Genomic DNA, 25,495 nt, shown 5'->3' with positions numbered 1-25,495 from the left:
AGGGTGGCAGTACCGGTGGAAGCAAAGCCGCCCGGCGTTTGTTGGCCCCAGGGAAAGGATGTCCAGAGGCGGAGAGCCATCCTGGCCACTCCATGCACTTACCGGCGTTGTTCATCTTCCACTGCAACTTTGCTCGCTGGCTGCCCCGGGCGCTCAGAGCATGGTCCCGGGGGGTCGCCGCCGCCCTCGCCCCTGGCGGACGCCCCTCAGGGGGCACGGGAGCGCAGGCGGGGCAGCCGGGCTGGCGCGGCGGGCAGCGGTGGGCTGGGCCGGGCCGGGCCGGCCTGGGTGGGCGGCAGTGGCGGATCGGGGGCGGTCAGCACCGCCGCGCGCCTCCGCCCTGCCCCGCGCGCGGCCCGTCGGGGGCGGTGGCGGCGGCCGGCGCCCGCGCGGGCGGCGGCGCGCGGGGCTGGGCCGGGCGGGGCGGCCGGGACTGAGAGGAGCCGGGCGGCGCGGGGCAGGGTAGGGTGGCGCTGCGGGGCAGGGCAGCACCACGCAGGTATCCCCCGCCGGGCGAGTCCGGGGCTCCCGCAGGGGGCGGGGACCGCAGCGCGAATGCCGAGGGGCGCGAACATGGAACGGCGCAGCGGCTCGTCCCGTCCTTCGCCTGCCCCGCTTTTGCGCTTCCCGCTCGCTTTCCGCTGCTCTCGGTCCCGCTTTGCACCCTCCTCTCTCCGTTCCCTGTCCCGCTTTCCTTCTTCCCTCCATGTCTCTTCCATCCCCGCTCCTGTCTTCCATCCCCTGCATCCATCCTTTCCCCTTACATCCATCCTTTCCCCTTACATCCATCCTTTCCCCTTACATCCATCCTTTCCCCTTACATCCATCCTTTCCCCTTACATCCTTTTCTCCCTTTTCATCTTTCTACTCCTGTCCATCCGTCCGCCGTCTTTATCCACCCGCCCCATCTCCCCAGTCCATTCACCTCCCGCTCCGATGCCACCCCCCACCCCGGGGCCCGGGGCCCTCCCTGCCAGCCCAACCCCGCCCCGGCCTGGGCGCTTTTCCTCGGGCGCGGAGCATCTCTGCGGAGCCGGCGGCACCTGCGGCTGGGAGCGGTCTGAGTGCCGGGGAGCCGCGGACGGGCAAACCACGCGTGCTCAGAGGAGTTTCAGGCAGCTCCGGGCTGCTGTTTTTTTTGCCCTCTCCCGCATACCAGCTCCTGGCTCGGTGATGTGGCTGGACCCTTCTCCCTGTTTCGGGCTGGCAGCAGCACTGACCCCCAGGCATTGGGCTGGATCGCCCCATTCCTCCCGATGGCGGCAGAACAGAGAGCCCTGTTGCCTTTCCCCGCGGAGCTGGCCCTGCGCACGCAGGAAGCTTTCCGAATTTCCCTCCCCGGCAAAGAAACCTCAGGAAGGCTGAATTGACCCCAAGGGTCCCTTCCCTCGTCAAGGAAGAAGCCATTCCTGCTCAGGGCAGGGCAGTTGCTCGTAGCTGTCACAGAGCCTTGCATGCCAGCAGGCTTGGCAGGAAGGCAAAGGAGCAGATTGTATCAGCGCCATGACCAGGCTAGAGAAGTGAAAAGCAATCAGGTGCTGCTGTGGTGTTTTGAATCCCACAGGGTTCCGGAGTATTGCTAATATCCAGAGCAACTTCATTTTAAATGCTGTTAGTTCTGCTTTTGTGAAGTACCTGGCAGATGCTCTGCAGTGTATGCAGTTGAAGCTCTGCTTCCTGACCTTTCAGTGCTGCCTTATTGTGACCAGTGGGGTGTGGAGCACCTTACACATCAGTGCTCAACCACCGAAAGAAGAAAGCCAGCACTCAGGGACAGGGGCGTTAAACCCTTTCTCCTATGAGTTTTGCTCTTTCCCACTGAGGCTGGTATGCAGGATTGCTGGATTCAGGTTCTCTAGGAGACCCTGGTTGTATCACTACACCTCTAAGAAAGCATTTGCTATGCCGTATGGTTTTGGAGGCAAATTCACCATAGCTTCTTCATCACTGTTCTGACTGACAATAGACAAGGAGATGGAAGGGCCTATGTATTCCATTATGGCATGGCATGCCTGGTGTGAGCTCTGGTGCATGGAATGGGATGGGTTTCCCTGGCTTACCTACGTCCTTCTCCCATATGTATGCTCTGGTCCCTGATTTATTCTTGCCACCCCCAGCCTAGATGTCTGTGTCACACAAATGACCTGTCAACAGAAAGAATAATCTGAAGGAGCTTCAGAAATACAGATTTAGGGTCTTGCAAAGAAGTAGAAAGAGCACCTTGTTAGTAGCATGTGTTGCATTTTTAACCAATGCAAACCAGTTCAAAGTTCAAACCAATCAAAACTGATGAAAGAGAGGAGTCAGCAAATCCTGGAGGTACCCTGGCACCCTGCCCTTTGTGTCAGGAAGCAGATTTGAGAGCAGACAGACAGGAACTTGTGAGAAGCACAGACCCTTTCCAGAGCTAGTTGCAAAACTACTCATGGCTTATGCCTGCCCCTCAACCAGACTCCAACCTGCTGTTGTAATGCTAGGATTAGGAGCTGTGCCCTGGGTGCTTAAGAACAGGGTTCTGATGGTGTGTTTAGCTGCTGCCATGCTTTGCTCCACAAAATTTTTGGCAAACTGGTTGTTTGGATCAAAACCTATGAAGTATCATAGCTCTTTGCCCTAGAGCAGACCAAAAAGGATTTTGAGCACAGTGCACATTAGAAATACCACAGCAACTACAAGACCAACTGGTCTATTTGCAGAATCCCTTTCAGCAAGGCTTTGACATACTCAAATAATGTTTTCTATTATGTATCTACATATAAGAAAATTTTGCTACCAAGAGTATGTTTTCCAGGGTATTACAAAAATCCTGCAGGCTACATTCTCAGTTCTGCTATGAAAACATGTTTCCTTCCTTCCTGCTGCCCCCTTCCCTCGTGCATTAGTATTTGCAGCTGTTTAACAAAAAAAGTTACTCTCCTGGAAAACTCATCTGAATACATTGTTCCAAATCACCTGTACTGCAGTCTTTTTGTAGCCCCTCCAGGTACTGGCATGCTGCTATTAGGTCTCCCTGGAGCCTCCTCTTCTCCAGACTGAACAACCTCAACTCCCCCAGCCTGTCCTCCCAGCAGAGCTGCTCCACCCCCCTGGAGCAGCCTCGTGGCCTCGTCTGGACCCTCTCCATCAGGTTCATGTCCTTCCTATATTGAGGACTCCCAACCTGCACGCAGTACTCCAGGCACACAGCAAAGTGGCAGAATCGCCTCTCTGGATCTCTAGCAACACTGCTTTGGATGCCACCCAGGCTGCCATTGGCCTTCTGTGCTGCAAGTTCACACTGCCTGCTCCTGTCCAGCTTCTCCCCCACCAGCACCCCCAAGTCCTTTTCCTCAGGGCTGCTTTCTCTCACCTGCTCCCCCAGTCTGTACTGACAGGATTGTTCTGGCCCAGGTGCAGGATCCTGCACTTGCTCTTGTTGAACCTCATGAGGTTCACCTGGGCACCACCTCTACAGCCTGTCCAGGTCCCTCTGGATGCCATCCTGTCCGTCTGGTGTAACGACAGCACCACTCAGCTTGGTGCCATCTCCACACTTGCTGGTGGTGCCTGGATCCTTCTGTCTATAGAACTGATAAAAATATTAAACAGCACAGGTCCCAGTACAGACCCCTGAGGGACACCACTGCCACCGCTCTCCATCTGCACTTCAAGCCATTGAGCAGCACCCTCTGGATGTGACCACCCAGACAGTTCCTTACCAACTGAAGATCCACCCAGCAAATCCACATCTCTCCACCTTGGCCAGCAGGATGGTGTGGGGACTGTGTCAAAGGCCTTGCAGCAGAGCAGAGCAGAGCAGAGCAGAGCAGAGCAGAGCAGAGCAGAATAGAATAGAATAGAATAGAATAGAATAGAATAGAATAGAATAGAATAGAATAGAATAGAATAGAATAGAATAGAATAGAATAGAATAGAATAGACCAGGTTGGAAGAGACCTTCAAGATCATCATGTCCAGCCTATCATCCAACACCATCTAATCAACTAAACCATGGCACCAAGCACCCCATCAAGTCTCCTCCTAAACACCTCCAGTGATGGTGACTCCACCACCTCCTTGGGCAGTGCATCCCAATGGCCAATCTCTCTTTCTGTGAAGAATTTCTTCCTAACATCCAGCCTAAACCTCCCCTGGCACAGCTTGAGACTGTGTCCTCTTGTTCTGGTGCTGCTTGCCTGGGAGAAGAGACCAACCCCCTCCTGGCTACAACCTCCCTTCAGGTAGTTGTAGACAGCAATAAGGTCTCCTCTGAGCTTCCTCTTGTCCAGGCTAAGCAACCCCAGCTCCCTCAGCCTCTCCTCATAGGGCTGTGCTCCAAACCCCTCACCACACAGATCACACCCAGAGGTCTTCCCTTATCCACTGACATAGTTACTTTGTCATAGAAAGCCACTAGGTTGGTCAGGCAGGACCTGCCCCCAGTAAAGCCATGTTGGCTGTCTTGAATCACCTTGTCCTCCATGTGCCTCAGCTTGGCATCTAGGAGGATCTGCTCCATGGTATTCCCAGGCACAGAGGTGAGGCTGATGGGTCGGTAGTTCCCAGGGTCCTCCTTTCTACCCTTTTTAAAAATGAGTGAGATGTTTCCTTTCTTCCTGTCCCCAGGGACCTCACCTGACTGTTCTCATTACTCAGTTACTGAAATGAGTGAAGCATATGTCTTTAAACAAGTCCAGCTAATTTTTAATAATAAGATGACTTCTAACAAAGGATTTCCTTTAAAACCTAACCCAAGTATCTGTATGATGTGTGATACTGAACTAAACTCCTACTTCCTAGTAGGTACAACTTCAGAAACCAATACTGTCTTGTAGATCTTTGCATGCAGCAGGTCTTCTGATGTTAGTTTGATATCTTCTGGTTCATTCTGTATGATAGTATGCAACCCAGGAGACCACGGGCCAGGGAGAGGTGGTTCAACAGCACTCCTCCCTATTGGTGATGTGGCAAAGCCCAAGCATGTACATGATGCATAGGAAGAATACACAGGGCATCTAATCTCTTGTGTTATCCCCATAAGGGTGCCTGGGACGTCTGAAAGGCTTAATATAGGGGGGAGAGTCTGTTATGTTGGCATGGACTAATGGTGATCAGGTCTGCCTTAACATTATTCTGTGTAAGGATTTCAGTTGTTGATAGCTAAGCTGGTGGTGCTACTTGTCACAAAAAGGGAAATCATTTACTAAAGTAGGATGGAAAAGGATGGAATGCAAGCTGATAGCTGCATGCATTGCTTGGGATGGCAAAGAAATTAATGATGGAGGGCATCTGTGATGAGCTGAGTATGGTGGTAGCCACCTATGGTGAATATTGGTAGGTGAACACTTTTTAGATATTTGTCTTTGCCTTGATGGAATAGCACTTGGGGCAGTTGCAGACTGATGTCATTGTTGCCTGAGGACAACTCCCTGTGCCTGTGGAACTTTACATCGCCTGCAGTGATTGGTATGTGATATCTCTCTCACTTTACAAGCCTTGCCTGACACAGAGAGGCTCAGAGCCAGGGTATGGATGGCTTGTCACTGGCTAGGTGCCTGGGGACCCACAACAGCGACTGCCAGAGAGGTGTGTTAGGATTTAAGGTGCACTGGCAGGAATGTGTCTTAGTTCTGTAGCACTCCAGAATCCTGCAGTTTGGAGTCAATGCTCTCTTGAGTTGATAGGGAAGGAAGCTGAAGAATCATCTCTTGGATGACATCCCAAAGACTAGTGGTGAAAAAGAGTAATTCAAAGAAATGTTGTCCTTTGACGACTGAGAAGGAATCCTTGACCCTCCCAGAGCCCACTGACTATCTAAACTTTGAGTGTCCTAGAATGAAGCTTGCTTTTGTCTAAGTTCACAGCACTATCTTTTCATCTTGGTCCAATTCAGTACAATACTTTCTGTCATAAGAAGATAACTGCCTAATTTTGAGCACCAATGTACCTTTCATGATAATTTGCTTGCTGCCTTCACCCTACATTTGTGCTCCATACATCAAAACTGATAGCAAAGGACTTGTCAGACATACGTCACAGTCTTGGCCATGAAGAGTTTGCATCCTAATCAAAGGCAAGAGAAGACAAGGGAAGAGAAACAAAGGAAGTGAAGAAGAAGAGATGGGGAGTTACAGCTACAAGGTGGTTAGTATTCTCTCCTGGCCCCACAGTTTGTTTCTTTGTAGAGTATCTTTTTGGCAGTACTTATTTTTGCAATAGGAGCAAACGGATTACAATTGTCAGCTACCTGTGACTAACACTGAACACATCCTGTCTATTATCTAGTGATTTGAGTCCCTCCCAGACTGCAGCAAACACCAGATTTTGAAGTATGATTGATGTGTTCCGACCACAGAATGCTTTAGGGGAGGGATGCTAGAAGTCAGTTCCTGGAAGACCAGCCTGTGTTTGTACTCCTTGCAAAGGAATACATGTGTGAGATACTCTAAATGTGTCTTTGACTCTCACTTAATCAAATGAACATCTGATTTTCAGCAAAGGGCCCCTAGGAAGATCACCAGTCCTCTCAGGAAGGAGTTTTTTGTGATTCTATTCAGGATCATAGTGCCATCAAGGCTGCTCTGATGCATCATGTTTTTGAGATTTCTATTCCTTAGTACTTTTGCTTTTAAAAAAAGGTCCAAAATCTGAGAGCTTATATAATGTCACAGCTGGGTCCACTCATTTATTGATGCCAGGGAGATTTTATTTTCTTCTTAGCTGCCCAGATGCCTTGTTCACAAGTTCTTGGTCACTTTTAGCCCATATCTGGGCCAGGCAAAGCTTCATTTAATGTAACCTAGCTTGGGGCATGAACATGTCCAAAAACATGTTTATCTTGACTCAGTGTGATGTGACCATCCTGCACTCTGAAGCACTTGGTGCCTGTATTTGCACAAAGTCAGCAGAGCTCCAGTGGCAGCAGCGACAGAAGCAGCTGAACATACACTGGTTTACCTGCTCCAGTTGGTCTTGTTTTCCTCCAGCCTTTCACATCCTCTCAGAAAGCTGTCTGTTGCATAAAGCACTGGAGGAAATAACATCACAGAGAATGAACTTGTGAGCTGGGAGTTGAAGGATGTGTGCTTCAGACATCACTCAAAATGATCAAGTGCAAGTGAGGGGCAGTACCACTCTGGGTCAAATGTTATGCAGGTGTAAAAGTGAGGTCAATGAAAGAAAAACTGGGCAGTGAGTCACCAAAGATAAGGCTCGGCATAAACAAAGTCAACAACAGTTCTAGCTTCACTGGGCCAGAGCTGAATTTCACTCCTGGAGGTCAGCAAACACTCTTGTAAAATGCCATCTGGAAGCGTGGGGTGAAACTCTGCTCCTCTGGAGAAACCTCGACTGGTTGCCTGCGTTTGACCGCAGCGTGCATCTGACAACACGTGCAAGTCCTCCTGGTCAGTGAATCACAGAGAGAGAAAAGGTTATGGCAGTGATGTCTGCTGCCTGCTCTGAGCTTTGTTTTCAACCACGATTACAGGCCCCGTTTTGGTCAGGGCCATACACTAGGTGCAGTGTGATTCATGAGAGGTACCTACAGCAAGGAAGCCAAGCACCCATTTCCTCTCAGGATCTGGATTTGTTTTGGTCTCTCTCAAGTGTCAGTCTCACTCCAGGCACCTTCCACCACAGGTCCTCCTCTTAACTCTGCAACCCACTTACCACCGGTGCCTTTCTGGCTCTGGTTAACTTTGGCTGCATTAACTAGCACAGCCACTGACTTCAGTGGGGCTGGCAGCTGTGTTCTCCATTTCCTGCCCAGGCATCTGCTGCCTGATTGGAGGAAAACAGTTCTCAAACCTTCTTCAAAACAGGAAACTTCTCTTCTCCCTGCTTCCTGAGGTACAGGAACCGTCTCACAGCAACCTCTGGACAAAGAAGGTTCCTATTAACCACTGGGGTGCCATAACGGATATGGTGGGAGGTCATAATTCAATCATAATCTACCCTGGAGGCTGGAAAGTGCCTCTCTGCATCCCTGTTCCCACTTCTCTATGTCCATGTTGCTGCCTCATTAAACAGTCTGGAGGTTAATTATCTTGACAGGGTGCTGGGCCATCTCATTTAGACTATAGTCTTACCCTGAAAAGTTGGACTAGATGATCCTTGAGGTCTCTTCCAACCTGGTATTCTCTGAATCTCTGAATCTCTGATAATCCTATCTGCTGGAAGCAGTTTTAAAGGCTTTAATCTTCATGACTAAACATTGAACCTGTGTCAGCAATATCTGCAACCTGATTTTGTAATATTTTCCCTCCACCGTCTCATTGGAGAGGTGACTAAACATGGCAACAACATCACCCACTCAGGTTTCTTGCATGACATCTCTTAGTATCTTTTTAAAGGAACACTTCTTGCACTGTGTGACTGAAAAATACCAGCATACCATACCTTGCTCCTTGAGTAGTTTCCCACATGTGGTCAGGCCTCCTTGACAAGTCTGAAATGCATCTTTCAGAAAATCACTTGCAGCTCAAATGCAGTCCATTGTAGTCCTGGAGTAAATGGCAGTTTGCATCATTGAAGGACCAATGCTAGCAGAGCGCAGCTGAAAGGAGTATTAGCTTTTGATCCAGTAGAGAAAAAGGAAAACAATTTAATCAAGTGATATTATTAGAAGCTATTTAATTTTCTTAAGTGTTTAGATTTATAAAGACAGATATGACACACTAACACCTCGTTACTCATATGCTTGTGGAGCAGTTGGCCTCTCCCTGCTCTCCCTCTTCTCATATATCCATTAATGTAATTGATTCCAGTAACGGAGACGGTGTCATCATTGTCCCTCTCCCTTCTCAGTGCAGGTAACCAGGAGACTCTGGTGTGTTCCCAAATGTTCCTGCTCCGCATCATTTTTCAGACTGTTCGTTTGGAGCACCCACTAGCTTGTGTGTTATCAATGTGGTTAAGAGTATGTTGCATGGCTAAAATCAGGCTGTGAGATTTTTATGTTTGGGTTTTTCCCAGGAATCTAAACAATATTTTACCTGGGTTCCAGTCACTTCAGGACAGCTTCGGTTTCCTCTAGCTGTGGCTGAACCAGACCCTTGTCACGGTCAGTCTGAGGATGTTTTTGTATGCCAGGCTACAGTAATGGAAGCTGTTGTGTACCAGGGTGCTTTTAGCTGTCACTTTCATATCATTACAGCACAGGTACTGTGGCTTCTTTGCATTTCTGACAGTACTCTCCACACCTCTTTACTAAAGCTGCTTCAACACATGCTAGTTCTGGGACATTTTTGGGTCTCTACACATTTTCTAAGCATCCTTTTTCCTGCCATAATGAAGGGCTCTTCACAGTTGTGAAGTTCTGTGATTTCTGAATAATGGACACTGAGGAAATGAAGCAGGGAATGAAGATAACATCTTGGTCTATGTTTATTTTTTCCTTCTTGGGCACCTGTTTGTGGGAGAAGAGTTTTAGTCCATTTTAGGCAGATCTTGTTGGGCACTGTTAGGGAAAGACTCAGAAAATATGTGTATTTCCTTTGGGACTGACTTTTCCTGCTGCAGGCTGCAGAGACGAGGGAGCCAGAGAGGGAAGAAAAAGGTCTGTTTCTGGGACTCACTGTGAACTATAAGAGGGATTTAGCTCCTAGTTTATGACATCACCTACAAAAGCATTGTGAACCCTGAGAGCAGCCTGGCTTCTTACACTGAACCAGAGAAAGGTCTGAGGTTTGGCCTTGGCTGAACTGTGGACCTGGTGTATTCTTCAGAAACTTCCCCCACCGTAGCTCCTTCATCCTCCAAAAGGGAGCCTTCTGAGGGCAGTCTACCAGCTTTGGCTGCTCTCAGTAGTGGGGACACAGCCCATCTCTGCTCATATACTCACCCTTGACTGATCATTCTGCTAACCAATTATTTATAGCAACTGGACATCTTTGGTGCCATCCTCATGAAGAAAGAAGACTACAAATGACCAGGAGACACAAATATATTGGGCAGTGCTGCAGAACTGAGAGGCAAAAGGCCTTGGTGATTTCTAGTGAGCAATGAGTAAAACCCATGTTTTTCACAGCGGGGACTTCAAACATCCCTCATTTTTCAGTGAAAGAAAAAAAAAGGGGGGGACACACACCTATTTGTTTCTGGCTTTTAAAAAAGAAATATTATTTTTGGTGTGTTTTGCCAACAGCTGATAAATATTTCTGCGGATGGGCTTTCAAAGAAAAACATGTTTGTCAGTCCCTTCCAGCCTTTTACTTCCTTGCTTTACACAATTGCAGGAGAGAGTGAGCAGTGAGGAAGGCGGGGGTAGCTGTGCCTTTTACCACAGGGCTTTTTTTCCTGAGATCCAGTTTTGCTTACAGATATAAGACAAGGCAAAACATGTTTTCCTTCACCAAGAGAGGAAACCACAGTCACTTTTTTCTGCCACCTTAAAAATGTATACACGTAGCCTTCTGCTCCAGAGGCCAAACTCCAGAGCCACATTAGTTTGTAAATACCATTTTGGAATTTGCTGGCATTCTCTAGATTGACAGGTGACTGAGTCTCGAGAGGTCCTGTGGGCTTGAAGAATCAGTGCCAAAAATGTTAGAATGGTTTCAATTCAGTTTCTGTTTCTATCTGTCAACGTGATGTTCTTCCAGGTATTGGTATGTCTCTGCAAATCCGTCATGTGAATCTGAACTCGGAAATGAACCTAAAGTTACCAGCATGGTAAAAGCTGAGAAACTGTGCAGTACTAGCTCATTTGTATTGCATTCATTAGAGATTGTATTAATAACAGAGTGACTTGTAACAAACATCTTGGGTGTTCTTTAGACATATGCATAGCATCAAGGTGAGCTTTTTCTTGATGTCTGTGAAGGTGCACCAAACAACTGCACATGCAGATGCTAGACCTTAGCACTGCTGGTGGCTGCAGATGCTCTAGAGTGTCAGGTGTGTGCCTGTAAATGTACAGGCATACGTTTGCTGAGTGTGTATGGACCTGCCAGATGCATCATTGGGCCTGAATGCTTTACATCTTTTGAGTGCAGCCTTGGCTCATTTGAATTCTACTGTCTGTATCTCTAGTGGCAGCTGTAGGTGCAGCAGATGTTAATGAGATGAAAATCTGTAACTGGCCTTGAAAAAAGCTGTAGAATCTGAATTTTAGAAGTGGGTTACTTTTGAAGTCTCTTTATGGGTGTTTTCTGCATTGAAATTCTTCCTCAAAGCCTGACTTTACACATTCTATCCAACTGATATATTTTGGCTTCTGGAGTGGTATGAGTGAATAGAAAATTATATGACTTTGGACAAAACTATTGTTCTGCATTTGCTTGGAAAGCCATGTGTCTGATTAAGTGACCTTGTGCATATAAACCATGGCTATTTGGAATTTAAACAGAGGTAAAAGTGAAATAAAATCTGGGGGCTTACCAGCCGGATCATAGTGCAGTAGGTGTTGGTGAAATCAAAACACTTGGTCTGTCTGGGCAGTTCGTCTGGTTAAACAGATCAACAAAGAAATAGCGATTTTAGTGTGTGTTAAATGTCAAGCACCGTGTCACACATGCCCTGTTACCTGTAGGGCAGCTGACTCTCATCCGTCTGCTTCAGTTGATTATTTGTGGCAATAATGATAAAATACAGGGTGCAATACGCAAAGGGAAAGATTGCTTTTCAGCTAGTTCTTGGAAGAACCAAACTTTGCATGGGGACTGTTGACCTGGAAGCTGCTCTCCTCAGGGAGAGTTCTGGGAAAGCAACAGAAGTCATCTTCCTCAAAGCCCAGCACTTCTGTGTAGTTATTCCCATGGAAAACTTAGCTTCCAGTTTTCAGCCCTTCTGCAGAGGAGCTTCATTTCCCTGTGAAGCTTTCTCTTTGACAGCCTCATGAGATGATACAGCATCTCTTTACCCTGAGACTGTGGGCTACAGAGGGCCTTGGGCGTGCACACAAACTGGCACTTGCCCCTTTCAGTCTTGTGCCCCAGCAGGAGGATCCCTGCAGTTGCCCAGTGCTCAGCAGCTGTGGAACAGTGGGTGGCAACTGTTCGCTGGGCGATGTGGCAGGGACAGCCTTTCCCTTTGAGCCACTGAGGGAGACACTGCCCACACTAGCCTGGATGCACAAATACAGCTGCTTATCACCTTGTTTTTCAAGGAAAGCCTTCAGCACATTTGGAGGCTCAGGGAGTTTCCACTGCTTTTCTCAGCGTTCTCCCCTGCCTCGTCCTTCGGACACACACATTGTGTTGTCTTGACGTAATTTCAGGCAAATATTTTGCCACCGAGAGTCAGTGCAGGGTCACAGAGGTCCTCCAGGCTTGAGCTTCAGGCTTTCAGCCCTCACCAGTAAACAATAGCTCTATAACTCATTAAAACTCCCTTTTGATTACTTTTTCCTGTTTCTGATTGTTTTGGAGCAGCAGGGGTGGATTCCACACTCAACAAACTTCTTTTTCCTGCTGCTATATTTAAATGTCTCTGAACTCAAACGATTTGCTAATCTCTTTGGCAATAACTCCATCAAATAGAAATTACAACTGTAAACAAGATTTTGGGCTATTTATGAATGCTACAAGGGAACTGCAGCTTGGTTTTGCAGAATGGTTTTTATGTCTAGGGTTTTTTTTCAAACTGTCTTTTTGTAGAGAAGTTACCCAAACTTCTAGCACTGTCTCTCTTGGTTGCTGTAGCCTCCTCACTTTCAGCTATAAATACACTCATGTTCTCCCACCCTGGCCTGCATGAAACAAAGTTAGTAATTGCTTTCCCTGCTGGTCTCCTATCCTCTTCAAATTCATGCGCTAATGTAATTGATCTCAGTTAAAGTACTGATTGGTCAAGTCACCTTCACTGATTGATCCCAGTAGTCACTGATACCTATGACACCTTCCTATATCGGTATGACCTGACCAATGAGCAACCTCACAATGCCTGTGTTTTGTTAGTTTACAGCCTAGTTTTGAAGATCAGGAGCTTTCCATCAGGTTCAGCTGAACTGTCAGGCACATATATACATACATACATACATACATACATATATATATATAAAAGAAGAATATTGATTCTAGATCTCTGCATATGTACTTGGGCAATCACTGTGCACCTGAAGGATGGCCAAGGGATCAGGCCCAGCCAACATGGGTTTAGGAAGGGCAGGTCCTGCCTCCTCAACATGATCTTCTATGCCCAGGTGATTGCCTGGTGGATGTGGGGCAGGCTGTGGATGTAGTCTGCCTGTACTTCAGCAAGGCCTTTGACACTGTCCCCCACAGCAAACTCCTGGCCAAGCTGTTAGCCCCTGGCTTGGACAGGAGCACTCTGAGCTGGGTTAGGAACTGGCTGGAGGGCTGAGCCCAAAGAGTGGTGGTGAATGGTGCCACATCCAGCTGGCAGATAGGCACTAATGCTGTCCCTCAGGGATCAGTGCTGGGCCCCATCCTGTCCAATATCTTTATTGATGATGGATTGAGTCCATCATCAGTAAATCTGCAGATGACACCAAGTTGGAAGCAGATGTTGATTGGATAGAGGGTAGAACCTTGCCAGGCTGCACAGATGGGCAGAGTCCAACATGATGACATTCAACAAACAAGTGCCAGGGGCTGCACTTTGGCCACAGCAACCCCATGCAGTGCTACAGGCTGGGGTCAGAGTGGCTGAGAGCAGCCAGGCAGAGAGAGACCTGGGGGTACTGATTGACAGCTGGCTGAACATGAGCCAGCAGTGTGCCCAGGTGGCCAAGAAGGCAAATGGCATCCTGGCCTGCTTCAGGAACAGTGTGGCCAGCAGGAACAGGGAAGTCATTCTGCCCTGTGCTCAGCACTGGTTAGGCCACACCTGGAGTCCTGTGTGCAGTTCTGGGCCCCTCAGTTTAAGAAGGACATTGAGACACCTGAACGTGTCCAGAGAAGGGCAACAAGGCTGGGGAGAGGCCTTGAGCACAGCCCTATGAGGAGAGGCTGAGGGAGCTGGGGTTGCTTAGCCTGGAGAGGAGGAGGCTCAGGGGAGACCTTCTTGCTCTCTCCAACTCCCTGAAGGGAGGTTGTAGCCAGGTGGGGGTTGGTCTCTTCTCCCAGGCACCCAGCACCAGAACAAGAGGACACAGTCTCAAGCTGTGCCAGGGGAGATTTAGGCTGGAGGTTAGGGGGAAGTTCTTCACTGGGAGAGTTGTTAGCCGTTGGAATGTGCTGCCCAGGGAGGGGGTGGAGTCACCATCCCTGGATGTGTTCAAGAGGGGATTGGATGGGGCACTTGGTGCCATGGTTTAGCGGTCATGAGGTGTTGGATCATAGGTTGGACTTGATGATCTTTGAGGTCTCTTCCAACCTTATTGATTCCACAATGCTGTGATTCTATGATACTTCTGTATGCATTTACACACCTCGACTGATTCTTGTGTACATTTACTGTAGGTAAACATGCACACACTGATTGTTGGTTTTCAAGAAGAATTCAGGCAAATAGCATGCATATGCTGTCCTGGAGAAACTTTGAGCATGAAAATAACGTTTTTCCTGGAACAAATATGTCTGTGGTGTTTTTGTGGCATACTGTGTAGGGATGTGACTCCTGTTTCTGCCAGCCACAGTATTTAAAAAGCACACAAATGAGATACAGATTTTTGCAGCTGAGCTTCAAAACTGTCTTTCCAACTTAATACGTTGAAAAGATGAGCTAAATATAGGAGGTGTAATTACTCTTTCCCATTTGCTATAGGTCTGCTCTCCACTGTATTTTCTGTTTTGGTTCTGCCATGCTGCATGCAGAGTGACCTTTGAGAGACAGCAGTGAACTTCATAAGTATGTTAGCAGTGTTTCTGACCCTGCCAATTGTGCGCTCCAGGTGTGGAAGACTGAAATGTGTCTTTCCCAGCTGCAGCAGCTGGCTGTCTCAGTACCTTCCTGACTGTTCTGTCACAAGCAGTTTTTTGGCCTACCCTGTGGCTTGCTTTGGAGCAGCTCTGAGGCTTGTGGTTAGGGTTCTGCATGGGAGAAAGGTTGTTCCTTCACCCTGTTTAGCCAAAAGGAGCATGGGGAGCTCACATTTTTCTCTCTACATTTTGCTCAGCTTTGAATGAGAGAAGTGTTGGGGGGTGGGAATGAAATTATAACAGCTGGCTGGAACAAGGTTTGTTTTCCATAATGAGGTCATGTAGGATAAAAGAAAGCCTTTATATTTTCCTAGCTCTTCAAGACCTTTCAGAACAAGGTTGATAAGATGCAGGCACCTTTCTGATTTCTGATAGTTTCAGTTGGGGTTCTGTCTCTGAATGGTCATCTTCTAAGTATTTTCTGTCAGAGATTTTGCAGGATGCATTTTTTTCTTTTCCTGCAGCTCTGGAAAAGCAGGCACCTACCTCAAGGTTAAATCTTGAGACAAAGATAATTGAGTCTCTCTCGGCTTCTGTTGTTTGTGTGTGCAGCAGACCTCTGAAAAAAGAGCAGATAAAACAGGGAGTTCTTCCAAACGGTAGGACTGCTGTTTTGTGGAGCATTCTAGTAACTGGTTCTCTACATCGTAGCAGTTTAGCAATGCTTCACCGAGTCTCATGATTCCCCCCCCTTTTTTTCCTTGTTTTTTTTTTTTTTTTTTTTTTTTTTTTTTTTTTTATCCTCTTTTCCATATGCAAATGGCTCTACCAAAGCTCTAACTGGCAAAGCTGTGAAGGTATCATGCTTCCATAGAGAGCTGACCATGGACCATCAGCTCTGCTTCCTTCAAACCACCACACGGAATCCAGCTCAGAACCCACTGACTGGAAAAGCTTTCTGCTGGAAAAAAATGTGAGCTTTCAGCAAAAGATGTGTTACTGTGCAGCATCTGCTTACTGTGACAAGTGTCAATTTTTCACTTTAAAAAAAACCAGTGAAAATGCTTTGTGCTTTCAAATCTCTGTTCAGTACAAGATAGTGTCCTGTGGGCTCTTGAGTAACAAGGTTCCCTGCACTGGCTTCTTCATCATGCTCTGAAATGTCTTGTGGAGGGGAAGCTCCAGAGTATGACTTGGGGATAATGTAAGGCCCATAGCAAAGATAAAAATTATAATATACCTTTTGTAATAAAAGCAAAATCTTTCTGTCATGCTTGTCTTCTGTACTGATAGCCAAGGATTTGTGAATGAAGTTCAGCAAGTGATTGCTGCACTCACCAGGTAGCAAATTCTTTGCCTTTCCTCAGGAAAGGGCACGTGTCTCCACTGCACAATGGAGGCATTTGCCATTTCACCTCTTCTTTAGGGATAAAAGGGAACTTTTTGCACTGTCTGGAGATGAGAGTGCTACAAGGTGACAGCTGGTGGGTTTAGGATCTGAATGGGAACTTAAAAGTCACCTTGACACTGAGATACTGTTGCATGCAGAGCAAGACAATTGTTCCTGCCTGCACGCACAAGCATGGTTTGCTTGTGGTGGTCTTCAGGCAGATGTATTTCCACTCTCATGCCTCTGCCATGGCAGCCATACAGCACCATGCAGTGTGCTGCTAGAGCACATATTTCCTACAGAGCTGCATCCATTTTTCTTTACAGTCGTGACAGGCTTGCATGAAGCATAACAAAACACATTGGTTATATATATTAAATTAATTGTTAAGCTTTATTAAGCCAATACCACTATGTCTTTACCTCTTTTCTTTTTTTTTTTAACTACTCCAAATATTAAAAAGGGAGTATGGAGCTTGCAAGTGTGTGGATATTGAGACTGAAGACTTTGATTTAGCCTCAGATGAGGAAATAGGGCACGATGTGGAGATAGAATAGAATAGATTTGAATAAACCAGGTTGGAAGAGACCTTCAAGATCATTGCGTCCAACCTATCACCCTACACCACCTAATCAACTAACCCATGGCACCAAGCACCCTGTCAAGTCTCCTCCTGAACACCTCCAGTGACGGTCTCCACCACCTCCCCGGGCAGTCCATTCCAATGGGCAATCACTCTCTCTGTGTAAAACTTCCTCCTGACCTCCAGCCTGAACTTCCCCTGGCACAGCCTGAGACTGTGTCCTCTTGTTCTGGTGCTGGCTGCCTGGGAGAAGAGACCAACCTCTGCCTGTTTACAACCCCCCTTCAGGTAGTTGTAGAGAGCAATAAGGTCACCCCTGAGTCTCCTCCTCTCCAGGCTAAGCAGCCCCAGCTCCCTCAGCCTCTCCTCACAGGGCTTGTGTTCCAAGCCCCTCACTAACTTCGTTGCCCTTCTCTGGACTCGTTCCAGCAAGTCAACCTCCTTCCTAAACTGAGGGGCCCAGAACTGGACACAGTACTCGAGGTGTGGCCTAACCAGTGCAGTGTACAGGGGCACAATGACCTCCCTGCTCCTGCTGGCCACACTGTTCTTAATGCAGGCCAGGATGCCATTGGCCCTCTTGGCTGCCTGGGCACACTACAGGCTCATGTTCAGCCTACCATCAACCAGCACCCCCAGGTCCCTCTCTGCCTGGCTGCTCTCAGCCACTCTGACCCCAGCCTGTAGCACTGCCTGGGGTTGTTGTGGCCAATGTGCAGAACCCGGCACTTGGATGTGTTCAATCTCATGCCGTTGGACTCTGCCCATCTGTCCAGCCTGTCGAGGTCCCTCTGCAGAGCCTCTCAACCCTCTAGCAGATCAACTCCTGTCCCCAGCTTGGTGTCATCAGCAAATTTACTGATGATAGACTCAATGCCCTCATCCAGATCATCAATAAAGATGTTAAAGAGGACGGGGCCCAGCACTGATCCCTGGGGGACTCCACTACTGACTGGCCGCCAGCTGGATGTGACACCATTCACCACTACTCTCTGGGTTCGGCCATCCAGCCAGTTCCTAACCCAGCTCAGAGTGCTGCTGTCCAAGCCATGGGCTGACAGCTTGGCCAGGAGTTTGCTATGGGGGACGGTGTCAAAGGCCTTGCTGAAGTCCAGGTAAACTACATCCACAGGCCTCCCCACATCCACCAGGCGGGTTACCTGATCGTAGAAGGAGATCAGGTTGGTCAGGCAGGACCTGCCCTTCCTACATCCATGTTGGCTGAGCCTGATCCCTTGGCCATCCTCTAAGTGCTGTGTTAATGCACTCAGGATGACCTGAGAGATCTGTACCTCAGAGGTATGGTTGTCAGAGAATGAAGAAGGAGCATGATCAGTCTGCATGGCTCAAAAGATGAGCTTAGGCACAGTGGTTCTAGAGAACTTCAGACCTCCTTCTGACCCTGAGATCAGGCATGGTATGGAGGAGCTCTTAAATCCAGTTTCAATTAATGGGTTTAGCCTGGAGAAGAGGAGGCTCAGAGGAGACCTTATTGCCATTTACAGCTACCTGAAGGGATGTTGCAGCCAAGTGGGAGGTAGAGGTTGGTCTCTCAGGCAACCAGCACCAGAATGAGAGGACACAGTCTCAAGCTGTGCAGGGGTGGTTTAGGCTGGATGTTAGGAAGAAGTTCTTCCCAGGAAGAGAGATTGGCCATTGGGATGTGCTGCCCAGGGAGGTGGTGGAGTCACCATCACTGGAAGTGTTTAAGAAGAGACTGGATGAGGCACTTGGTGCCATGGTTTAGTTGATTAGATGGTGTTGGGGGATAGGTTGGACTTGATGATCTTGGAGGTCTTTTCCAACCTGGTTAATTCTATTCTATTCTATTCTATTCTATTCTATTCTATTCTATTCTATTCTATTCTATTCTATTCTATTCTAATTTCATCCTTGTTAAGGAGAGGTGTCCTCCTGTTGCAGGGTGATTGATGTATGGCTCTGGTTAGATTCCCAAGATAAGTTAGCTTAGAAATTTTAGCTTTCCAAAGAGCACCTCATGTGCAGGGTGACATTAAATGATTACCAAGTGTTTGTGTACCTCTGTGAAGGAAGAGCCTGATGTGGGATTGAAACAGAAACCTTTCTGTGTACCCTTGTTTTGCCTCGAGTAGATGATGAGGCATCTTGAAAACCGTAGTGTTCAGCCAGGTAGGGATATAAAATCCAGCAGCAAAGATCATTTTGAGGATGAGATATTGGTGGCAGAGCAGTTGCACTCCTAGAACTTCTGTAGAACTTCTCTAGCATTGTCCTTTATTTACTAAAAGTTAGCAGCTAAATGAATCTGTTTATCTTCCCTCTCACTCTCTGTAGAAGCCAGCTCAGAAAATAACAGCCACTGAGAGAAACAGAGGTGACCTGGAATACACTCTCTAGGCTCTGACCTCTGCTGTGTCTGCCTGCATGTGTGCTGGAGCAGGAGAGCTTTAAGTGCGCAAACGTGCTCTTTGAATTCAGAGGAGATGTGAACCTTTTATTGTGAAGGATCCCTGTAAGAAACAGCTTTTCACATTCCAGAATGTATATTCTTAAGATGGGGGTTGTGTGCAATGTTGTAGGACCCTGAGAAAAGCAGTTAATGAGCATCCTTGTGAATGCACCTCTTTGTGAAGTTGAAGGCAGAGACATCTTTGTGATTCCTGCAGGTTTGTGAAGGTGGAAGACTGGTTCAGAAGAAAGGACTTGTCAGCCTAGAAGTGATTCCAGCTTGACTCAGCTGTTCAGATTGTGACCTGATCAGCAGGCTGACAGGAGGAATGAAAGCAGGATGATTTATTGGGGAAATATCCAAACTATTCATGTCAAAAATCTGTCCATGACAAAATAATCTCAGCCAACCCTTAAAAATACTTTCTCTAAAAAGACTTAGCTTGTCCAAATGGAAAGGGTTGGACTATAATTTACCCCTCATAAGTGATTAAAGGGGATGTGGATGTGAACTTGCTGTCTCTGCATTTCCACATCCAGGGCTAGCTGCAGTCTCTCCAACAGGAAGTTATAGCTATGTCTGCATGAGTCCATAAGCTGTACAGAGGTACAAATAACTGAACAGCTTAGCCTAGGAATTGCTTTAGTCTGTGTTTTCTGTAAGGAACTTGAAAGTGAGTCCAATGTCTGCCAGCTTTTATGTCCTTCACCAACCTAGGCCTTCACATTCTGGACTGCTTCCAAGTCCAGCCCAGCCCCAGATCTGTTTCCTCTGCTTCCTGTGATGTGTTCCTTGGAGTCCTCCCTACGTACCATGAAGCGGATGCCTTGGACCAGGGACGTGACAGACCATCTTGTAAAGCCACCCTACTCTAGCCATGAAGAGTATTTCTTTAGTCACCAGCCCTGTCCTCTATCATGACTGATCTCTACGTCATACGTCCCTGCTACCTTCTCACTGCTGGATATTCTGCAGACCCAGAGGTCACAGCTTTCATTCTACTCCAGGGTTAGAGGGGAATTTGCCTCGCTTGCATACTTACACTTTTCTACAGGGATATATGTCTAAAAACAGGAGTCAGTGAGTTCTTTAGTTTTTAAGCTGTTTTGTCTGCTGCTGCTATCTCTTCGGCTGGGAATTAGTGAACTTGATTTTGCTTCCCTAAGGTGTCCAAGATCTTCATTCAACTTGTCACTGAATGGCAATCCACCTGCCCTGACAGATTTCCTGACTCCCTTCCTGTGCAGCTTTGACTCCATGATGTCATCAAGGCTTGACTGCTTCCTTAAAGATCCTAAGGGGCTACCATCTGAAAACCAAGGTGATGGAAATAATCTGCAATCTATGCAGTAAAGACATAGGAGCTGCCAGCTGGCTTTGATGTTGAGAAAACAAATACTCCTGGGTATTTGTTTTAGACCAGACTGGAAAATCACTGCCTTCAGCCATCATTTGTGGCACAGATTGGACTTTGTGGAAGCAAGAATTGCCCTTGGCTTTGCCTTGGAATCTTGCTGTTGAACTCATGTGCCGTATATAGTCTGCATAAATGACAACTGGACCTTTAATTGAGTGTTCAGTAGTAGGCTCCGTGAATGGCTTGTGTTGAAATAAAGATTGCTTTGCTCAAGTAAGTGTTATACAAGTGAGAGTGGACCCCCAGGCTTCCTGGGGAGCTCCAGATTATGGCTATTTCCATTGAAATAAAAACTGATCTTGAATCCACCTAGACAATTCTTGCCAAGGGCTTGAAGTAACTTGTTCCAAAACAGAGTAGCAGCTCCCCAAGGACACAGTACAGTGTTTATGTTGAAAACAGTTGTAAGGAGCTCATGGTGCTTTGGAGCCAGCAGTTTGATTATGATCATCCTTGCAAGCATGGGGTCACTGGCCATGCCTGCAGAAATACATCTGCCATCTGCACTCCAGGTAGGGAAAGGGTGACAGCAGCAGTCACTGGGGATGTGACATGGGGAATGCCTGAAGATCTTTGTCTCAGATCCCCTCATTTTCCAGATCTGATTCTGTCTGAATTCCTAACTGCTCTGTGAAGTATCTCAATCTGTGTAAACAGTAATGCAAAAATGGCAGATCACAATGCACTCATGACAGACCATGAAGAATAGCCTATGAGCCAAGCAATATGTTCTCCCTAAATGACAAAATGCTTCTTGCAGACTGGAATATTAATCATCCCAGGAACTGACAGGAGCTGATGGAAGAGACTGTTATTAATATTATCTCCCTTGGAAGCATTTGCAATCGTAATAGCAATTTTAATAATGCCATAACAAAATAAGCTGGGTTGGCCATTTTGGTGGCAAATAGGAGCGACTGAGAAAGGCAATACATAAACAGCCGAATTCATGGAGGAGGTGTCTCTACTGACAGCTCAGATGTGACCGGGGGGAGTGAAGTTTTTGTTTCAAAGGTTGCATTTGCCGCATAAATCGTCCAAATCTTGTTAAAAGTCTAATCCAGTTATCATGTTCTTGTTGCTGTCCAGGGACTGAATGTATTAGAGGGTCTTTATAGTAAAATTTCTGCCACAAGCAATTTGCTATTATTTTATTATTCTAATCTGGCTGGTTCCCATGGAGGCTCTGAAAGCAAATTGTATCAGAGGAAGATGAATATTAACAACCCTATCTCTCTCTGAAAAACTAATAAAAGAATGGAAATCTCCTGCTTTGGTTCCACACAGAGCAGTGTGAAATGGCCATGGAAATGTTGACATTTCTCGTGATTGCTAGTTCACTTATGTACTGCTCAGCTTGAGTGCCAGCCTTTTCTACACCTGTGCCGTGTCGATGTGATGCAGGCAGCAAGGTGTTAGTCAGGATGAGCATGTGCTGAGAAACCTAGGTCTGTCTCAGGAGCAGGCTGTCCACTTTTGTTATTCTAGACAAAGCACACGCTGGCAACAAGTGGTAGAAAGAGAGGCAGAAATTAAGCACAGAGCTACTGTAAATTTATTTTCTTGGTCTCATTTTACATTAAAGGGGCTCCTGATGGAACCATCCATCCCATCTCTGTAACCTCCCTTCTTATTCTCTGGCCCTCACTTCCTGAGTTGTGCTATCACGAAGAGAAATGCTTTGCCTTGCCATTCAAGAGGGAACACAGCTCCTCCAGCCTCTTCCCAGCCTCTGCCATCTTCGGAACTTCTTTATCATCAGCTGGGGCTGTGAGCAAAGGAAAACTCAACAAAGCAGATAAAGGCATGCCTACAAAACATCCCTTAGTCCTCAGGCGCAGCACACTGCAGTGGTGTGCCCATTGCAGCACCAGCCAGGCGTTGCTGACAGCTTACTACTGAATGTATTAAGATATTTTTCATGCATAAATAAGAGCAGTAGGTCTGTGGCATTGAGAGTTTGTCTTTACCTTGCAGTAATTTATTATCCTATTCCCACTCTTCACAAACATCTGTGCTCAGCACTTCCTTCCTTGTAGTATTGAAATACTACAGTGTTTGTGCAGCTTAAGCATCAGCCATAAACTCAATAAACTGCTGTATGCACTAATATGGACTTAAACCCTTTATTTGGGTGATTTGTTTTAGGCACAGTTGTGACAAAGGAGCCCATAAAAATTATTTCTTCTTGTTTGGTTGGTTTAGTTTGGTTTGATTTTCTTTGTTGTTGCTTTTTGGTTTTGTTGCTTGTGTTGGTTTTTTTCTGCTGTGACACTTGCAGTGATCAGTTGGCATTTTAAAATGTGTTCAGATGCTGCAGAGGACTTTTTTGAATTCTCAGATAAATGTGGGCAACCCAGCAAAACTCAGACACTGAAAACTGATGCATTTTCTTTACAGCTGAAGTCTCAATAAATATTCAGTTGTTGGCTGCCTGTCCTTACTTAGCACTTGCCTATAATGAGGCAAAACATGCAGAGCTGTGTTTTTTTCATACCAGCTGTGTTGAGGCCAGAATTTGATCAGTGTGTGAGCAGGCAGGGATCAATGGAAGCAGAAAAAGTAGAGAGAGAGAGAGATGGAGTTCAGAGTCTTTTGGCTCCAGTCTGCACTCCTTCTAAGAATGAGTATCTTTGTTGAAGGTTTTCAATGCCAGAGGCAGTAAGACTTGATGTAGCAGTCTCCCAGAGCTGGCATCTTTTAATTGCAAAGCCTTTCTTGTACTGTCCAGGTATGCTTTCACCTTGTTGGCATTGCAATCCCTGGTCTCTGTGAAACAGAAGAGCATTCACTGTTCCATGTTTCTCTCACTTGGATGTTGATGATCATGAGGGAGAGTGGGACAGTTCATCTAGCAAATGGCTGTTTCTTGCTCAGGACAGGTAAGTGAATGACCACAGTTACCTTGCCTGAGTTGCTGGATGTACGAAGACCCACTCTGTGCCCTATAGCTGCCATGGATCTCCACCTGAAGGAGGTACCTCTGAGCAATTAGTACAGTAACTCATATGATGAAGCCTACTGCTTAGTCTTTCTGTCTGACAACTCTGTGATTTTGCTTCTGCCTATAAAAAGTAGAAATGATAGTGGCTCAGTCACTAGAAGCAGTGGGGTTGCAAGGCTTCATGTTGGAAGGTCCTGTGTGTGGAGAAGCTTTGAAGTTGTTAAGTGTTTTCACATACAGTCCCAACAGAGCACAAGATTTTGCTCTTACAGCTCAGAATCAGTCATTAATCAATTCCTTTTTTTTATTATGCAGTTGCCAGAGTCACATCTAACATTTTACATCTGAAACATGTCCAGGTCAGTACTAATATGAGAGGTTCTCCATAGTATCACAGTATCACCAAGGTTGGAAGAGACCTCAAAGATCATCAAGTCCAACCTGTCACCCGACACCTCATGACAACTAAACCATGGCACCAAGTGCCCCATCCAATCCCCTCTTGAACCCATCCGGGGATGGTGACTCCACCAGCTCCCTGGGCAGCACATTCCAATGATGAACGACTCTCTTGGTGAAGAACTTAGCCCTCATCTCGAGCCTAAACTTCCCCTGGTGCAGCTTGAGACTGTGTCCTCTTGTTGTGGTGCTGGTTGCCTGGGAGAAGAGACCAACTCCCTCCTGGCTAAAACCCCCCCTTCAGGTAGTTGTAGACAGCAATAAGGTTTCCCCTGAGCCTCCTCTTCTCCAGGCTAAGCAACCCCAGCTCCCTCAGCCTCTCCTCATAGGGCTGTGCTCAAGGCCTCTCCCCAGCCTTGTTGCCCTTCTCTAGACACGTATGAGTGTCTCAATATCCTTCTTAAACCGAGGGGCCCAGAACTGGACACAGTACTCAAGGTGTGACCTACCTAGTGCAGAATACAGGGGTACAATGACTTCCCTGCTCCTGCTGGCCACACTATTCCTGATACAGGCCAGGATGCAATTCTTTCCTATATGTCATTCTTTCCTATATGTCTAGAAAAATACTGGTGTATCTTGTCTACATTTGCCACATCGACAGCTTGGAGGAAAACAGCATGAGAATGACACATAATAATTGAAAAATCTACAATATTATTTATGTCACCAGCTTTCTACCAGTGGGACAAATAAAACATCTGCCTATAAACAAAATAAATTTAAAAATCTGTAAGGAGCAGCAGTTTAGAATAGAATAGAATAGAATAGAATAGAATAGAATAGAATAGAATAGAATAGAATAGAATAGAATAGAATAGACCAGACCAGGTTGGAAGAGACCTTCACGACCATCGTGTCCAACCTATCATCCAACACCACCTAATCAACTAACCCATGCAACCAAGCACCCTGTCAAGTCTCCTCCTGAACACCTCCAGTGATGGTGACTCCACCACCTCCCCAGGCAGCCCATTCCAATGGGCAATCACTCTCTCTGTGTAAAACTTCCTCCTGACCTCCAGCCTGAACCTCCCCTGGCACAGCCTGAGACTGTGTCCTCTTGTTCTGGTGCTGGCTGCCTGGGAGAAGAGACCAACCTCTGCCTGTCTACAAGCCCCCTTCAGGTAGTTGTAGAGAGCAATAAGGTCACCCCTGAGTCTCATCTCCAGGCTAAGCAGCCCCAGCTCCCTCAGCCTCTCCTCACAGGGCTGTGTTCCAAGCCCCTCACCAACTTTGTTGCCCTTCTCTGGACTCACTCCAGCAAGTCAACCTCCTTCCTAAACTGAGGGGCCCAGAACTGGACACAATACTCGAGGTGTGGCCTAACCAGTGCGGTGTACAGGGGCAGAATGACCTCCCTGCTCCTGCTGGCCTCACTGTTCTTGATGCAAGCCAGGATGCCATTGGCCCTCCTGTCCGCCTGGGCACACTGCAGGCTCAGTCTTGTCCTGAGAGCAGGAGGAGAAGTGAATGATCTCAGCATTTATTTTCCCAGATGGAGCCTTCCTAGTGTCCATTTCATTC

The 25,495-nt window shown here is 47.1% G+C and overlaps 2 protein-coding genes across 8 annotated transcripts in view; one reads left to right on the top strand and one right to left on the bottom strand.

The window, feature by feature from the left end:
• FGD5 (FYVE, RhoGEF and PH domain containing 5) overlaps positions 1 to 1,317 on the bottom strand; it is a 79,738-nt gene extending 78,421 nt beyond the window's left edge. For 3 of the 5 annotated variants that reach the window (XM_068157693.1, XM_068157691.1, XM_068157692.1), the window contains exon 1: positions 103 to 902. Coding sequence is in view for 2 of the 5 variants with exons in the window: in XM_068157691.1 (XP_068013792.1) it covers positions 103 to 115 (13 nt within the window). In the remaining 3 variants the exon portion in view is untranslated. Of the gene's footprint in view, positions 1 to 102; positions 903 to 1,156 lie in introns of those variants that run through there. The other 2 variants (XM_068157697.1, XM_068157695.1) reach the window with 2 other exon arrangements.
• Positions 1 to 25,495, top strand: part of LOC137450812 (uncharacterized) — a 216,360-nt gene that overhangs the window by 81,087 nt on the left and 109,778 nt on the right. The window contains exon 3 of one of the 3 annotated variants that reach the window (XM_068157706.1): positions 20,315 to 20,888. The exons of the other annotated variants lie outside the window; for them this stretch is intronic. Within the exon in view, the coding sequence (XP_068013807.1) occupies positions 20,315 to 20,401 (87 nt within the window). The 3' untranslated portion in view covers positions 20,402 to 20,888. Of the gene's footprint in view, positions 1 to 20,314; positions 20,889 to 25,495 lie in introns of those variants that run through there. 3 annotated transcript variants of the gene reach the window in all.

The sequence above is a fragment of the Melanerpes formicivorus genome, unplaced genomic scaffold, assembly GCF_026170545.1.
Source record: "Melanerpes formicivorus ecotype bairdi unplaced genomic scaffold, bMelFor1.0.p_v2 SCAF_38, whole genome shotgun sequence".
Taxonomy (NCBI): Eukaryota; Metazoa; Chordata; class Aves; order Piciformes; family Picidae; genus Melanerpes; species Melanerpes formicivorus.
This window is presented reverse-complemented; position numbering and strand designations above follow the sequence as displayed.